General features: G+C 46.2%; 1 protein-coding gene across 3 annotated transcripts in view; it reads right to left on the bottom strand.

The window, feature by feature from the left end:
* Positions 1-18,547, bottom strand: part of MYO7A (myosin VIIA) — a 187,010-nt gene that overhangs the window by 114,514 nt on the left and 53,949 nt on the right. For all 3 annotated transcript variants that reach the window (XM_053385423.1, XM_053385422.1, XM_053385424.1), the window contains 7 exons: positions 17,168-17,320; positions 8,633-8,817; positions 7,195-7,316; positions 5,865-6,007; positions 4,391-4,504; positions 3,001-3,154; positions 681-757 (listed from right to left, as the gene is read on the bottom strand). In XM_053385423.1, the coding sequence (XP_053241398.1) occupies positions 681-757; positions 3,001-3,154; positions 4,391-4,504; positions 5,865-6,007; positions 7,195-7,316; positions 8,633-8,817; positions 17,168-17,320 (948 nt within the window). The remainder of the gene's footprint in view (positions 1-680; positions 758-3,000; positions 3,155-4,390; positions 4,505-5,864; positions 6,008-7,194; positions 7,317-8,632; positions 8,818-17,167; positions 17,321-18,547) is intronic.

Here is an 18,547-nt window from a genome sequence, read left to right as displayed (position 1 = left end):
TTACGGCTTCCCACAGTCCGAACCTTGAAGCGTATCCATATCTCAGTCCTGCCTCTCACGGTATTTCCATATTTCCATATCCGATTTTATCTCTCCAGACCTCTTAGGGCCATTACACAATCTAAACTGGTTGCTGTGTGGGCGGGGCATAATACAACATGGCTGCCATGTTCAAAAGAGAAGGAAAGGAGACAGGACCACAAAATGGCGCATGCATCCAGGGTTTTTGTTGGTACTAAAGGGTTAAGAGGTAACAAGTCGCTCTAATCACTGAGCAGCTGGAAGTCATTAAGCATCCAGGAATGTGAGTTAGTTTGTATAAATAGTCAGTTCACTCAGTTTGTGGGCGTGTGGGCTGATATGAGTTAGGTTTAGAGTAAAGTTTTCTTTATGCCGGAGATAAGAGCATGTGTGCTTTATCGCCAGGGTTTTTCTTTTGTAAATAAAGTTTTTTCCTGAGTTCCAAAGTGCTTGCTCTAGGATTCTTCATTGAAAGGTACTGACTCTCCTGCCTTCTTAAACCGCTGCACGAAATTCTCTGCTGAGATAAGATTTATGGCGTTGGAAGCGCACTGGACGTTTACTTAACATTAAACTAATTAAAGTTTAATGGACAGTTTTTTCCCCAGCAGTTGGCAGTTGCCTGCCTGCATAACCCAACAGGGAGATGTTCAGCTCACCTCTAGTAATGAAGCCGCGGTGATCAGCGATGCAGAGTGTACCACCTCGCAGGCATCCAAGTTGTCGTAGGTCCGAGCTGTGTGGTGGGTTAAACTGAGATAAGATGGTTGCAAAAACGCTTGATACAGGAGCGCACCTTCTTACGGGTTGCGTCTAACGCAGCGCTCATTTCAAGTCAACGAGAAGCACACTCGTTTCACTGGCAGAACGTGGCGAAAGGGAAAAGGCAAGCATCTTGCCAAAGAGTGTTGTGCATTGAGTGGCACGGCAAGGATCAGCTGTTTCACAAAAAGAATCTGCTGGCACAACGGTTGGATTCCTTTGTTTACCAGTCCTTAAACCCTGCTATTCATTAGTGAAAGGGCCCTCACATTAGTGGGGGAGAAGACATTGGATACAGCCCTTTGTAGCTGTATTTTTTGTGTATATGGGTTGTATCGTTCACTGAAGCAGTCAAATTCAACATTTTCTGTTTCCTAGAGTGGACACGCAGGGGAATGTTGCTCCAGACTTCCTGCCACACCTGCCATACCTGCTCTGGAGCATCCTCCCCCTGCATGTGACCAGGTAGATGGGCGGGACTCTAGCAGACCCCTGCCACTCACGCAGCCATCTTCCTCTTTTTGCCTTTTTTGCTATTTTGCTCTCTGCTGGCTCTTAGCCAGCAGTACATGGCTCATCCTTACAGAGGATGGAAGCCGCAAGGTAGAAAATCTGAGGCCTAACTCAGACTTCTTTTCTCTACAAATGTACCTGTAGGATTAAGGAATGCTGAATGATGCTGGATTGAAATTGAGTGGTTTCCAGCTGTAATGATATAAAGGAATATGGGGGGAAAAAAGGATTGGATAGAAAATAAGGTGTTATTATAAGCTGTAATGCTTTAAGTTAAGGATTTGCTGAACAAATAATTTAAAATGGAATACAAGAAGGGGAGGTATGAGGAGGTCAGAGAAATATGTTATTGAAAATTATGTATTATGAACTATATGCTTTTTTAATTTTTTTGTTTGTTTTTTGTTTGTATAAAAAATTGAAAACCTTAATAAATATCTTTTAAAAAAAATGTGCCTGTAGCTACAAGATAAAGCCTGTTCAATACTGTGAACTGAATGTAAGTAAGCTTTATCATTGCTTTTAAACAAGACTGTTGTGTCATTATTGTTTTTAAGAGGGAACTAAGGAGGGAATCTGCAAGCTCAACTTATATGATTGCTCAGCCTATATGATTCTAATGCAGGGGTCAGCAAACTTTTTCAGCAGGGGGCCGGTCCACTGTCCCTCAGACTTTGTGGGGGGCCGGACTATATTTTGGGGGAAGAAAATGAATGAATTCCTATGTCCCACAAATAACCCAGAGATGTATTTTAAATAAAAGGACACATTCTACTCATGTAAAAGCACGCCAATTTCTGGACCGTCCACAGCCGGATTTAAAAGGCGACTGGGCCGGATGCGGCCCCCGGGCCTTCATTTGCCTACCCATGTTCTAATGAATCCATCAACTTGCTTCCAGCAATTCGCAAGGGAATGTGCTCTGCTACTTGCTCACCAGCATGAGTGAGGAAGGATAATATTGAATCAATATATCCTCTCCTGCTATCCACAACATTCCCACAGTGTGAATATATGTTGTGGAGCCTTCCTCTCACCCCTGCATGGACTTATCACCTCACTGAGAACTAAGCCAAAGGTTACAAAAGACCTCAAAACAGCACACTTGGTTCCTAAAGCTAGGCCACCCCACCAATCACCAAGGCTCATTTTGCCTCATTAGGCATTCCCCACACCTTCTGCATACAGAATTCACAGTGAGTACTGTCTAGGCCAGGCACCCCCAAACTTGGCCCTCCAGATGTTTTGGGATTGCAACTCCCATCATCCCTAGCTAACAGGACCAGCAGTCAGGGATGATGGGAGTTGTAGTCCCAAAACATCTGGAGGGCCGAGTTTGGGGGTGCCTGGTCTAGGCGATCATCATTACACACACACCAGCCTCCATGATGTATCACACAAATATTGCCATGTGGTCTCCAAGCAGTGAGAAGCTCCAAGGGTGGTGCTACTTGGATTTAAGGTTCCTTTAGAGCAGATATCATTGAGGTTTTGTGCAATATTCAGTTCATTTGTGAATATGCATGGAGAGCATAGGTAGGGGAAATGGCATTCATGCCCTAGCATGTGAGAGAAGATCCACTGTCACACAACTAGTCTGACAAAAGTTTGGCAACCGGCCAGCTGCAACAATATTAAATTTAACTCTCTCTCTGGGGAAATCCCATTTGCCGCTGTTAACCAGCTCTTTGCCGGGGATACTACCTTCATACCGCAAGTTCCCCATATGCAAGATGGCGGCCAAGAGCTTGGAGATCTCCCAGTTCTCTGTGTCGGTGAACATGAGGACTTTCATTGCCGCTCGGATGTTTGAGTACTCTTTGCTGTCGTCTCGGCCGTCGCAGGTAATGCAGTTACCCTAATGAGGATGAGATGGTTCAATGAGCCATCAATAAGGAACAGAAGTACTTGTGCCTGATGGCGCACAATTTTGGACATCTGTAGCCCAGGGTTTAATCGGCTCATTATTATTATTTTGCAAGGACAAAAATAAGTGCATCACATCTTGAAGGCCTGTTATGTACTGAGTTGAATAGGATCCAAAATGCAGCAGTCTGATTGGTCCTAGAACAATAGGATTCAGAATGCAGCAGGCTGGTTGGTCCTAGAACAATAGGACTCAGAATGCAGCAGTCTGATTGGTCCTAGAACAATAGGATCCAAATTGCAGCAGTCTGATTGGTCCTAGAACAACAGGATTCAGAATGCAGCAGTCTGATTGGTCCGCAGGAGCCACCCAATTCAACTCCAGGTGCAAGTGAATCCGCAACCTGATTGGCCTACAGGTGAATCCCGGAATTAGCCAATCACATGGGGCCCATTATGTAAATGATGTATATAAAGCAGACATTTCGGGGGAACTTCCATTCCTCACTACTATGAGCTGAATAAAGAGCATGAAATCCACACTCGAGTATATTTCAAGGCCCTTCAAAGAGGCGACAATATGAAAAAGCAAAGCATGACAACTAAAAACAGCAAGCAGGAACCATCAAATAAACAGCAACTCATGACTAAGGGCTACTAGGGGTTTAATGCAGCTGGAATTTCTCCAACAAGTTCTTGCCAATATAATAGCACATTATTGGTGGGTTTCTTAGGCCTTACTGGTTGTTCTGCAAGGGTTCCCCATTGCAAACATGTTAGTGCTGTCTGGAGGGCTTATAACACCTGTCAAAGTGGAGCCAAAGAACCACTAAAAACCAAGGAGAGTCTTAAAACAGCAGAAACATATAGATGACTGATTTTGGAAATGTTTGGGGGCAGGGAGAAAATCTTTGGCAACGTGACAATGCTGGGCGCGCTTCTGAGCATGCACAGAGTAACCATAGGAAGTTCCCTGCATGTAGAGATCTAGAACGGCATGCCAGGAAGAAGCTATCTAGCCTAGCCTCCCCTCCCTGACATGCTAGGTTTCTAAGTGCAGGTATTTTCTTTTCTTGGTATGGAGGAGTTTTCCACTGTGTGAGCTCCTGACCGCAGTGTGAAATGGCGCAGTCCATGGACAGAGGCTTACCACCTCAGTGAAAACTGGGCCTCAGATACCAGTGAAAACTCATCCCCCTTATTTTTTAAAAAATGGCTTTGTCCTCACCATCGAGAGGTAGTTGTAGTCTCCTGCTTTCCTAAGTCCAAGCAGCTTCTTCTGTTCTGGCGTCATTCCTTTCAGCATGCAGTAAAAGACGTGGTAATTTCTCTCATCCTGGGCCTGAAATCGAAACAGAGGGAGAAGCAAACCTTAATAATAATAATAATAATAATAATAATAATTCATTTCTACCCTGTGCATCTGGCTGGGTTGCCCAAGCCACTCTGGGCGGCTTCCAAGACATAAAAACGTAATAAAACATCAAACATTAATAGTAACAATCTGATCCAATATAAAAGTCACAATAACTTTAAAATAAACAACTTCTCTCAAACAAAGCAACGTTCAACAACCCATCAGAATCTAATAGTAAACACTAAAGTTTAACATCAGCAAATAATAATTAAACAGGCCACATCAGCCTTGAGTTCCAAGTCACTTGCGAATTTACAAATTACTATATGTGTCAATGCAAATCGAAGTTAAGTTATTGCAGCTGTGGTATAAGGGATTTTATCAAGAGTGGATTGTGTTTGGTTTGAGCAATAGTCTGGAGGCAGAATTAAAGGGAATCAGACCTTGAAGTACAGCATGTGGGAAGCAACACAAAAACTTTAATTGGCTATGTAATTGATTTGATTTTGAATTGGTATTGCTATTTCGTGCGAATATAATATAGCGCATATTGGTTTTTTGTAACTGAAAATTAATAAAGTTATTTAACCAAGTCTGATTCAATCTACCTTCACAACGACCCTGCGAGTCCAAACTTTCCTCCCAGGTCCTAGTCTGACCCTCTAACCACTGCACCACACTTGCGCTCCTTCATCCCGCCTCCCCGTCATAGTCTTGCGTCTTGGCTAAACAGGGACCCGTGCGGCACTGTGGTCTAAACCACTGAGCCTCTTGGGCTTGCTGATCAGAAGGCCGGTGGTTCGAATCCCCGTGACAAGGTGAGCTCCCATTGCTCTGTCCCAGCTCCTGCCAACCTAGTAGTTTGAAAGCACACCAGTGCAAGTAGATAAATAGGTACTGCTGTGGAGGGAAGGTAAATGGTGTTTCTGGGCGCTCTGGTTTCCATCATAGTGTCCCGTTGCGCCAGAAGCAGTTTAGTGCTGCTGGCCACATGACCCAGAAAGCTGTCTGTGGACAAACGCCGGCTCCCTTGGCCTGAAAGCAAGATGAGTGCTGCAACCCCATTGTTGCCTTTGACTGGACTTAACCGTCCAGGGGTCTTTTACCTTTAACTTTTACCTGGCTAAACATATTGAGCTCTTTCCTACGTTTTTGAGATGAGTATATTTCCAGATGTGATGAGCATAAGCTTGCTTTGCTAGGCGTTATGTAAGATAGTCACCGGGCCGAAACAGTCGGGGGTGACATCATGCTTTGGGTTCCATCCTGAACCCAATGGAAGCTTCAGAACGACAAAGGGCGAGTCATACCGACACCTAAACCTGTGCCACCCAAAGACCCTCACCTGTCGGCAAACACGAGACTTCTCCAGCAGGTACTGCTCAATCTTCGCTCCTTCGATAGCACCCCGCTTATTAAAATGGATGTCGATGTATTTACCAAATCGGCTGGAGTTGTCATTGCGAATCGTCTTTGCATTCCCAAAAGCTACGGGAGACAAAAACAAAGGGGGAAAACAGTAGCGTCCCCAACAGTTCTTTTTCATAATCGGTTTTTAGTAGGGTTGTTGCCCAGCTGAATAAACCTTAGTACTGTTGTGAGTTTAGGGGTGCGGATAGGCTGGATGCCTGAGACCTTTCCAATTCCTGCATCCGGAAGGTATTCAATTGTTGAATCAACGAGACAAGGGTCATCATAATCCGCTAAGTATGGGCTGTTAAGGTAACAAAGGAAGTGGCTCCGTGCCAGAGGGGAAATGGGCTCCCTCAACTGTGCGGTAGATAGAAAGACAAAAGTCAGAGGTGGAGGTCTCAGCTAGAAGCTAGAACCAGACAATAGGCTGGGAAGCTGGGAGACAAAGCGAGCCATGCCTGATTTCTGTTTGAAGCCAAGGCTGCGGCAATGGGAGACGCAAGGCCCCCATGGGGTGACAATGCTGTGAGCCCCTTCATCGCAGGTTCAGGTTGTATATATGTGTCAATAAACCGTATATCCTAAATATAATAATCCTAAATATAATCCTAAATATAATATATCACCTTGCCGACAAAGGTCTGTCTAGTTAAAGCTATGGTTTTCCCAGTAGTGATGTATGGAAATGAGAGCTGGACCATAAAGAAGGCTGATCGCTGAAGAATGGATGCTTTTGAATTCTGGTGCTGGAGGAGACTCTTGAGAGTCCCATGGACTGCAAGAAGATCAAACCTATCCATTCTGAAGGAAATCAGCCCCGAGTGCTCACTGGAAGGACAGATCCTGAAGCTGAGGCTCCAATACTTTGGCCACCTCATGAGAAGAGAAGACTCCCTAGAAAAGACCCTGATGTTGGGAAAGATGGAGGGCACAAGGAGAAGGGGACGACAGAGGAAAAGATGGCTGGACAGTGTTCTCGAAGCTACCAGCATGAGTTTGACTGTGGGAGGCAGTGGAAGACAGGAGTGCCTGGCGTGCTCTGGTCCAAGGGATCACGAAGAGTCAGATATGACTAAACGACTAAACAACAACAATAAATATCCGAAATATACCACAGTCTCCAATTCCCCTTATTCCCCTTATTCCGTAGAAACTGAACCCTGGGCAAGTGCCTGGAGCCCCTGGAATCTTGCAGCGCCCGGTGATTGGGGTGTCAACAGTACATTACAAAGAAGCATCCCTCTCCACATTTACGAACTTGCCTTCTAGGATGGGATTGGCTTCCAGAACTTGCTGTTCGATCCAAGAGTGCTGCCCACTGATCGCAGCCAGGAACTGCAGGATCAGTTTGGTGCTTTCTGTCTTCCCTGCGCCCGACTCACCGCTGCGACAACAACAACAAAAAAATTGGGTGTAACCACATGGCCAAATCTCGTCAAGATGAAGGACAGAAAAGCTTCTCTGCCCCCAATTTCCTCACTTCTGTGGTTCTCCATGATCCCATAAGCTAAACAAGCTATAGCTTAGGGCCCCACTCTCTTGGGGGCCCAAAAAAAACTGAAAGGGAAAAAAACCTGGATGTACATTTCCAAAGTGGGACATGGGTGGCGCTGTGGGTTAAACCACAGAGCCTAGGGCTTGCCGATCAGAAGGTCGATGGTTCGAATCCCCGCTACGGGGTGAGCTCCCATTGCTCAATCCCTGCTCCTGCCAACCTAGCAGTTCGAAAGCACATCCAAGTGCAAGTAGATAAACAAGTACTGGTCCGGCGGGAAGGTAAACGGCGTTTCTGTACGCTGCTCTGGTTTGCCAGAAGCGGCTTAGTCATGCTGGCCACCTGACCCGGAAGCTGTACGCTGGCTCCCTTGGCCAGTAAAGTGAGATGAGCACCACAACCCCAGAGTCGGTCACGACTGGACCTAATGGTCAGGGGTCCCTTTACCTTTACCTAACATTTCCAAAATATAAGATAAAGAACAAATAAAATAAAACCTACACACAGCAAGAGTGTTTTGTGTTGTGTAGGCTCCTAGGATGTAAGTCATGGGCCCCGCCTACTAGTCTGCTCCCTAAAACATCACTGGTTTGCTTCTTTCTATATATAGGGTGCCTACATTCTGCATGGACTGCTTGCATGGCAACATGTGCAAATGGCTTTAGATACCTATTAGGTCCATAAATTACCATCTAGCATATATTCAACACAATAAACGGCGAAAATTTGTTGTTGACAAAGGGCAGCTGGACATATAAAGGGCCCCATTACCTTGAGTAGCTTAGGGCCTCATCAAACCTAAATCCAGCCCTGTCCCAGACCATAGCTGTCAACGTTTCCCTTTTTTTTAAGGGAAATTCCCTTATTCCGAATAGGATTCCTGGCCAGAAAAGGGAAACGTTGATAGCTATGTCCCAGACACAGGGAGATGTTAAAGACAGCTTCTAGGAGCCACGGGAGAATTTAGTGTGAGCCTTCAGACAGGACTGCCAAAGGGAATTTTGCCAGGACCATGATTCTGTCGCCAAAATCGCCAGTAAATTTCTCCGCTAGCAAAGCTGGGTGGAAAGCCCTTTGGCCTGGGCGTCAGTCCTGGGTAAAGTGGACCAGCGGCTGGAACTCCTGACTTATAAAAAGCCACAGCTCCTTCAAAGCAAAAAGATGGAGTTTTGACAGCCACGTACCTGTGGAATCCATCCACCTACCTTATAATGCAACACTGATCTTTGTTGTTCCTCTGCATGTTAAAGTAGCAGTTGTCTGCGATGGCGAAAATGTGCGGGGGCATCTCTCCAATTTTTTTGTTGGTGTAGAGACGGATCTGTTCCGGTGAGTAGATCGGAAGCAGTTGGTAAGGGTTCACAGCCACCAATATTGAGCCGGTGTAGGTCTGGAAAGAGGAAAGACTTGTTTACACAAGGATAAAAACATAAGAACAGCTCTGTTGGATAGGGGTGGATGAATTGGTCAATTTCAGTTTCTCTCTGCTTCTTGGTTTTCTAGCCGTTAAATGAAATCCCTAGATTTCTGCAGCAGTTTGCATTTTTTTTAAAAAGCCCTCATGTACTTGCATATTTATGTATGTGATTTTGCATTAAAACACACACACTTCTGCAAGCAACGTTCCCTTATAAAATGCATTTTATGTCTTACAGTCGTTGATAATATGCAGTTTTATGCACGCTTTCTTCTAATATTCTTAATTTATTCAGTGGTATACTCTAACGAATGCCCACTTTTTCATACACATTCTTTGTTTGCCTGAGTGTGCCCTAAATTACTGGAAGGAAGTATTGGATCTTCACAGAAAACAAAACCTGCTGCTATTGTTTATAAATGTTTATTGGGAGCACGTAAATAGAAGTTCAAAGACTTAAATATTCCGGGGAATTAGAATATGTTCTACAAGCTAAGCAATGGAAAATTGCTTTGGAATCCAGACAAAATGTTTCTTGAGATTTAAAATTGAGACGGATTCAACAGAAAATTGCTATTTTGAGTATACTGGACTCCACAATGACGTTGCAGGAAGGCATTGTCAAATCCCTATAGATGCTGGAGGTGAAATTCCTTGCTGAGACACATGATATGAGCACATTAGTGAGGAGCAGAGGCCCCTCCAATTTTCTACGGTTAGCAGAAGGAATGAAACAACAAAATCACATCATCATTCAGTGCCATTGTTTTTATGCATGCAAAAAATGGTGTCGTGCACGGGCAGTTAGGCAAAGCTTTTGGTGATGTTCATTTCACCAAAACGTGAATATTAAGAAACAAATCATTACAACTCCCAATACCGGTCTTCTCCCTTGTTTAGACACTGTTTGCTGCCAGTTCCTTGTTGTTAGCAAAGCCGCGAGCCAATGGAGGATGAGGTTTAAACAAATGAGTTTACAAAGCAAATGCAGACAGATGGAAGAACTCCACAGCGCTTAATATCAATGAATGACCAAGCAGGTCACAATGAGATGACAAGGCTTTTTTGTTTGGCATGTATGAAAATGGGATGGCTCAGCAGTTTGGCTAGTTAGACTTACCCTCCCGCCACAGTTGGTCTAAAATTTGAAAAAGCAGAGGCAGAGGGGAAAACATGTTGTCTGTTATCAGCAGATCACAAAACTCTTTGTCAAAGTCAAAGACATCCGAGGAAAGGAGGAGGAGGAGGGAAGAGGAAAAGGATGCCCTACACTGTCCCACGGCTGAGCATGTGATTTTCTAAGAGGCATAAACCACAAACTGAAACTTACAGTACAAGGGATCTATGACGCCGTTGGGATTGTAACCTGCCCCATCAACCTCATTTGGGGCATGAGTTTGCCTGGCATGACCTGCCAGCTGCCAGGATCGGAAGCGGGCAAAGAATCAGGGGACATGGAGATGGCATCTTAGGTCAATGCCCCATCCAGTCTTGAGTTTGTTTTGTAGCCTTATTAGACTTTACCGCCTAGTGGGGTCTGCGTTGCTCCCGGGAGGGAGGAAGGAAGTCAAATGACACTGAGGTTTATTCAGAGAAAGAGTTTATTCTGCTCTACGGATAGCAGAAGGAACTTGCGTGGTCAGTCCACAGCAAGTCCAAAGAAATGAGAAATTTCATGCGGTATATAGGCACCCTCTCCCCCCTTCCCCAGGAATCCAATCACGTCAGCTTATACATGCAAGTTGACATCCATGACCATAAACAGATATTCCTGTTCCGGTACTCTTGACCATAAAAGGATGTTCCTGTTCCTATACTCTTATCTTGGGGCAGGAGGTCACCAACTCTAAGAGGACTCCTGGCACCGTTCCTGGGTCTCTTGTCAGACCTGACAAGGTCTGTGCGTCTTTGTGGTAAGGATGTGAGATAAAACCCAGAGGTGCCATCCCTGCTCCACGGAATTGGCAAGGCCATCCATTGCCGTCACGGACTGATAAAGGAGAGGGCTTTGAGCACTTGTTTATACAGCTGGCTTTCTGTTTATACATTGACTCAAGAGCTCAAGTTAATGCATTTTAGAAATGTTCCCTTGGAGGGGGGAAAATGAGGATTTTGGGTCCCGTTTCAGACTGACTGCACAGAAACCCATTCCTTCCCCCTTCAGTTTAAAATCTAAAACAGCTTATCTTGTATTCCTTTCTTTGAATTTGTGCCATTTTGGTTTTTTAAACCTTTTTGTAAAGGCAACACGAGAATTTTCACAGCTGAGTCCTCAACTGTGCTTTGCTTCTTTGAAGTTGGGCTTTGTCTAAAACTTGCCATTTAGTTTTTCAAACCTCTTTTTGTAAATTCACTATTAGAAACTGTACCTTTGAGTCCTCAATCCTCTATTACCGTGCTTTGCTTCACCTAGGTCGAGCTAGGATTATAATACTTCAGAATTTTTGGGAGTTCTACCCCTTTTTTATTTTTTTGGTCATTTAAGGTTTATGATTTTTCTATTTCCTTCTGAGGAAACTGAATAGTTCAGTGAAACAAGGTTTGTAGCCGGCATCCCATTAAGGCTTTGTTCAATTTTAGGTTTTTCTAATTTTTTCCTTAATTTTTTTTTATTTTTGCCATTTAGTTTATTTCCATAAGATAATATTTCTAGTCGATTACTTCTCGTTTCAGGGATTTTCACGGTATTTCATTTGTTTTGTGCAATTTCTCGGTTCCGTGACTGTCTTTTTTCTACTGGGAATAGGATTTATGCAGATATTAGACCTGACAGAACCTTTTTTTGCTTGGTAAATTACAAATTTTGGTTGGAAGAGGAAGGCCTTCAGCAGACACCGAAAAAGACAACAGAGCCAGTGCCTGCCTAACATTCATGGGGAGGGGAGTTCCAAAGGACAGATGCCCAGCTCCTATACTGTGTTGAATAGGCTTCATGATAATATGATAAGATGGTCTCCACTGGAATTCTTTGCTTGCAGAGCACAGTGGTCGGTTGTGTAAATAAGGGCCAAGTCAATCTTTTAGGTACCCCGGTCTCTCAGGCTGTGAAAAGGTAAGGTAGGTAGGTAAAACCCTGGATGGTTAAGTCCAGTCAAAGGCGACTATGGGGTTGCAGCGCTCATCTCGCTTTCATAGAATCATAGAATCATAGAGTTGGAATAGACCACAAGGGCCATCGAGTCCAACCCCCTGCCAAGCAGGAAACACCATCAGAGCACTCCTGACATATGGTTGTCAAGCCTCTGCTTAAAGACCTCCAAAGTAGAAGACTCCACCACACTCCTTGGCAGCAAATTCCACTGCCGAACAGCTCTTACTGTCAGGAAGTTCTTCCTAATGTTTAGGTGGAATCTTCTTTCTTGTAGTTTGGATCCATTGCTCCGTGTCCGCTTCTCTGGAGCAGCAGAAAACAACCTTTCTTCCTCCTCTATATGACATCCTTTTATATATTTGAACATGGCTATCATATCACCCCTTAACCTCCTCTTCTCCAGGCTAAACATGCCCAGCTCCCTTAGCCGTTCCTCATAAGGCATCGTTTCCAGGCCTTTGACCATTTTGGTTGCCCTCCTCTGGACACGTTGCAGTTTGTCAGTGTCCCTCTTGAACTGTGGTGCCCAGAACTGGACACACTACTCCAGGTGAGGTCTGACCAGAGCAGAATACAGTGGCACTATTACTTCCCTTGATCTAGATGCGATACTCCTATTGATGCAGCCCAGAATTGCATTGGCTTTTTTAGCTGCCGAGGGAGCCAGCGTTTGTCCACAGACAGCTTTCTGGGTCATGTGGCCAGCAGGACTAAACCGCTTCTGGAGCAACAGGACACCGTGACGGGAACCAGAGCACACGGAAACACCGTTTACCTTCCCGCCGGAGTGGTACCTATTTATCTACTTGCACTGGTGTGCTTTCAAATTGCTGGGTTAGCAGGAGCTGGTACAGAGCAACGGGAGCTCACTCCGTCATGCAGATTCGAACCACCAAACTTCTGATCAGCAAGCCCAAGAGGCTCAGTGGTTTAGACCACAGCGCCACCCGCATCCAGTGACACCGGTCCCCAGGCTGTGTGGGGCTGTGTTCAACAAAAGCAGCCCCTTAAACTTAGCCCTAGAGTTGATTTGCTGCCATTGCGACGCCTCCAACATTTGATGTTTGGCAGTTGCTGATGCAACAGCGCCCTATAGATTTACCCCTTAATTCAACGTCCTTCAAGACAGCTCCACTCCTTTGAGAGACACAGCTAGACAGCTGCCCCTTCAAATGTGATGCTGACAAGTTGTCCATTGTATTGCTTAAGAAGGCTGGAGCGTATGGGTCTTGCGGGGTGTGGGAGCGATTCAGTAAGAACCATCAAGGAGCCTAGGGTTGCTAATCTGATGAAAAATTCATTGCTGCTTCAGGGTGAACCTCTTGCAAAGAGACAGATATCCAGGACAGTGTTTCATGCACTTAATGAAAAGTTAATGTGCTGCGCTGAGGCTGGAGTGCTCAGATGCCTTGGATCACACCAAGATATGGCTCCCTCTTCTCCTCCTCCTCCACCCCCCCCAAATGCAAATTTAAATTTTAAGCAGTGACAGGAGTTAGCAGTGGAAGAGCATGGGGTTGTTTCTCACACATACAAGATAATAATAATATAATAAGGTAAAGGGACCCCTGACCATTAGGTGAAGTCGTGGCCGACTCTGGGGTCGCGGCGCTCATCTTGCTTTATTGGCTGAGGGAGCCGGTGTATAGCTTCCAGGTCATGTGGCCAGCAAGACTAAGCCGCTTCTGGCGAACCAGAGCAGCGCACGGAAACGCCGTTTACCTTCCCGCTGGAGTGGTACCTATTTATCTACTTGCACTTTGACGTGCTTTCGAAATGCTAGGTTGGAAGGAGCAGGGACCGAGCAACGGGAGCTCACCCCGTCGCGAGGATTCGAACCGCCGACCTTCTGATCGGCAAGTCCTAGGCTCTGTGGTTTAACCCACAGCGCCACCCGCGTCCCTAATAATAATTTATTATTTATATCCCGCCCATCTGGCTGGGTTTTCCCAGTCACTCTGGGCGGCTTCCAACCGAATATTAAAAACAATACAGCGTCAGACATTAAAAACTTCCCTAAACAGGGCTGCCTTCAGTTGTCTTTTAAAAGTAAAATAGTTGTTTATTGCCTTGACATCTGCCGGGAGAGCGTTCCACAGGGCGGGTGCCACTACCGAGAAGGCCCTCTGCCTGGTTCTCTGTAACCCCACTTCTCGCAGCGAGGGAACCGCCAGAAGGCCCTCGGAGCTGGACCTCAATGACCGGGCTGGATGATGGGGGTCCGTTGTGTTAGGGGATGGGGAGCGAGGAAGGCTCTCTCATTCTCCCATCCCAGCCATGTGCTCTCAGCACATGGCCACCACCCCGGCTGCTTCCCCAGAAGCAGGCCCATGACCATAAGCAGAGGTCGGCTGGCCATCTGTCATAGATGCTTCAGTTGAGATTTCTTCCTTGCAGGAGGTTGGAATAGATGGCCTTTGGTGCCCCTTCCAACTCTACGATTCTGTGGCTCCCTGGGAGCAGCGTCCTCGCCCTTTAGATCCTACACTTTCAATCTGAACCTGGCCTGATCTTTTGTTCCCCTTCCTTCCCTCCCCCTCCCCTTTTTATGAAGATTACCCGCTCTGGGATCCCACAGCTAATTCTCCCTTGGTCTCCTCGCTGGCCCAAGTGGGGCTAATTTAGCCAGCTAGCCCTGGTGATCATCTAATGTTTATTGGATGGATTTCCCCCCTAAATTGATTTTTTATTTTTTATTTTATTGCTATTTACGCTTTATACCGTATTTTATGCTGGGGTTTTCTGTAACATCAATTAAGTGTTTTAAATTTGTTGTTAGCCGCCCTGAACACGGTTTCCTGAACCAGGAAGGGTGGGGTATAAATTATTATTATTATTATTATTATTATTATTATTATTATTATTATTATTACACTGAGCCAATTTTAGCCTACCGTACAAGCCTGTTGTACGGATTTCCACGATCTTGTAAAGTGCTGAATGGGCCTATTGGTCTATGGAATATGCACAGTCCATCTTAAATGGGGTCAGCCCGTGGCAGGGGCTTTTTGGGGATATATCATCACTGTAGCAGTCAAATAGAACATTTCCTGTTTCCTAGAGGGGAATGTTGCTCCAGCCAGGAGGACTTCCTGTCATACCTGCTCTGGAGCATCTTCACTCTCTCTGTGACCAGGTAGATGGGTGTAACCCTAGGAGACCCTATAAAAGGGCCAGTCACGCAGCCATCTTCCTCCTTTTGCCTTTTTTGCTCTTTCGCTCTCTGCTGGCTCTTAGCCAGCAACACATGGCTCATCCTTACAGAGGATGGAAGCCACAAGCTAGAAAGTCTGAGGCTTGGCTCAGACTCCTTTTCTCTTCAAACATAAAGATAAAGCCTGCCTTCGGAATACTACTGTGGACGGAATGTACCGTATTTTTCACACCATAGGACGCACTTTTCCCCCTTCAAAAATGAAGGGGGAATATGTGTGCGTCCTATGGAGCGAAGACAGCATAGCCCCGCGACCCTATGCCGGCTGGAGAGGTGATGCGCGGCTATTGCAGCAGCCTCTTTAGCCGTGCGCCATCTCTCCAGCCGGGAGAGCGCGCGTGGGGCTAAAGAAGCCCCCGCGACTCTCTCCCGGCTGGAGAGGTGACACGCAGCTATGGCAGGAGCCTCTATAGCCGTGCGCCACCTCTCCAGCTGGGAGAGTGCGCTCGGGGCTAAAGAAGCCCCCCGCGACTCTCTCCCGGCTGGAGAGGTGACACGCAGCTATGGCAGGAGCCTCTATAGCAGCCTTTCCGCTGCTCCCCGACCTGCTCTTTGGGGCTGGTGGTGGGCTTCCCCCCGCCAGCCCCAAAGAGCAGGTCGAAAGGAACCTGAAGCCTGGAGAGTGAGAGGGGTCGGTGCGCACCTACCCCTCTCGCTCTCCAGGCTTCCAAGGTAGCCGCCTGAACGCACCTTAAACGGCACCTTGTTTTAGAGGGGGGAAACAAGAGGGGGGAAATTCTCCCCCTCTCTGCGCAGCGCCTCCTGCCGCTTCGCTGAAGGGGCGTTGGGCAGAGAGGGGAGATTTTTTTTTTTCTTGTTCTCCCCGCTCTAAAACAAGGTGCGTCCTATTGTCCGGTGCGTCCTATGGTGCGAAAAATACGGTAAGTAAACCTTACTTTTACTTTCAATCAAGATTGTCATGTTATCATACCTGTATTTTAAATTGGTTTTTGTTTGTTTTTTTAATTGTAATTTTACTGGTGTTAGCCGCCATGAGCCTGGCTCTGGCTGGGGAAGGCAGGGTATAAATAAAATATTATTATTATTATTATTATTATTATTATTATTATTATTGGGAAATAAAAGGGGAAACTTACCAGGAACAAGCCAGACTGGATTGCTTAACTTAAACGATTCTAACGAATCCATCATCTTGCTTCCAGCAATGCACAATGTGCTCTGCTGCTTGCTCACTAGCGTGAGTGAGGAGGGATAATACTGAATCAATATATCCTCTCCTACTTTCCTCAACATTCCCACACTTTTCAGTGGCAGCCCTCCGTTTGTGTAACCCCGGCGGGTTGCGGCTGTCTCCTCCATCATGCACTTCCAGGAGGGATTTAATAATTTAATAATACTGTCCCCTCTGAAATCATCACCGTAGAGACTGCTTTTAACTGTCTTTAGAATGCTTTTTTAGAATGCTTTTTTATGCTTTTGAATTCTGGTGCTGGAGGAGACTCTTGAGAGTCCCATGGACTGCAAGGAGATCAAACCTCTCCATTCTGAAGGAAATCAGCCCTGAGTGCTCACTGGAAGGACAGATCGTGAAGCTGAGGCTCCAATACTTTGGCTACCTCATGAGAAGAGAAGACTCCCTGGAAAAGACCCTGATGTTGGGAAAGATGGAGGGCACAAGGAGAAGGGGACGACAGAGGACGAGATGGTTGGACAGTGTTCTCGAAGCTACCAGTATGAGTTTGACCAAACTGCGGGAGGCAGTGGAAGACAGGAGTGCCTGGCGTGCTCTGGTCCATGGGGTCACGAAGAGTCGGACACGACCAAACGACTAAACAACAACAGAATGCTTTTTAAAATGGTGGTGGTAAGGATTGTTGTGGGTGAGTTCGCCACCCTGGGCTCCGTTTGGGAGGAAGGGTGGGATATTAACAGAACAAATAAATGAATAAATTGTTGTTGTTGTTATGATTTCCTGCAAATAAAGTCTGATGAAGAGGGGACGAGTCTGGGACAGACACAGGGAGCAAAAGGGAGGCATGACCTATTGCGACACTCACGTAGATCAGGTGTTCGCGGTAGCGGATGAGCAGGTTGCGGAGGATGCCTGCCTCGTTCAGGTCTCCCAGACGGATCATGTCCTCCACCCCGTGGATGGAGGTGGGGTGCATAGGCTTGATGTGGCTGGCATTCTGGGGGGAGATCCAGTGCTCCTGCAAAAGGGCAGGGGGAGGGCAGAATGTGCCGGCAGTTAGAAAGAGACAAGAAAAAGCAGACAGCGTGATCAGGTGTAACAGCATTTGCAGAGGTTTGTGGGGTCAGTTAGATCACGCAATCCGAGTCCAGGGAGGAATGCCCTGGTGACGCTTTACTGAGCAAAGTGAACAAAAACAGCGTATAATTTGAGGAGGGAGGTGTTTTTGCTAAACAAGCGGAGGAGAAGCTTCCTCGGAACTGCTCAGCCAATTGGAGCACTTGCTAATAATAATAATAATAATAATAATAATAATAATAATAATAATAAATTATTTATATCCCGCCCTCCCCAGCCAAAGCCGGGCTCAGAGCGGCTAACAACAGTAAAATAATACAGCATTCTAAAATCAATTCATTCTAAAATCAGTTCAAATCAAATCGATGGCAACCATTGGGCTAGAGTTCTGTGAAGTTCTCTTACCAAAGGAGGGGGGTCAGGCTGTGCCTTGGCCAAAGGCCTGGTGGAACAGCTCTGTCTTGCAGGCCCTGCGGAAAGATGTCAAGTCCCGCAGGGCCCTAGTCTCTTGGGACAGAGCGTTCCACCAGATCGGGGCCACAGCCAAAAAAGCCCTGGCTCTGGTTGAGGCCAGCCTAACCTCTCTGTGGCCCGGGACCTCCAAAATGTTTTTGTTTGAAGACCGTAAGGTCCTCCATGGGACATACCAGGAGAGGTGGTCCCATGAGTATGAGGGTCCTAGGCCGTATAGGGCTTTAAAGGTTAAAACCAGCACCTTGAACCTGATCCTGTACTCCACCAGGAGCCAGTGCAGCTGGTATAGCACTGGGTGAATGTGATCCTGCAGCGAGGACCCCGTAAGGAGTCTCGCCACGGCATTGTGCACCCGCTGGAGTTTCTGGGTCAGTCTCAAGGGCAGCCCCACGTAGAGTGAGTTACAATAATCAAGCCTGGAGGGGACTGTCGCGTGGATCTGCTTAGCTTGGCGGAGATGAAAAAATGCCGCCTCTGTAATCTTCATGCCCGGTTGGTAAACAACGTTTCCAACACACACACACACACACACACACACAGAGAGAGAGAGAGATTACTGGGTTGTTGACTGAGAACAGAATTAACTCCCAAGTTACAAACTGAATGATCCCTGCTGTTGCACTTCCAACCGGACACTTAAAGATGGCAGGGAAGCAATTTGCAAGTGTATTTTATAAAATAATATTTGCTGAAC

Source organism: Podarcis raffonei, chromosome 4, assembly GCF_027172205.1.
Source record: "Podarcis raffonei isolate rPodRaf1 chromosome 4, rPodRaf1.pri, whole genome shotgun sequence".
Taxonomy (NCBI): Eukaryota; Metazoa; Chordata; class Lepidosauria; order Squamata; family Lacertidae; genus Podarcis; species Podarcis raffonei.
The sequence above is the reverse complement of the archived record's forward strand: the minus strand, read 5'-3'. Positions and strand labels throughout refer to the sequence as shown.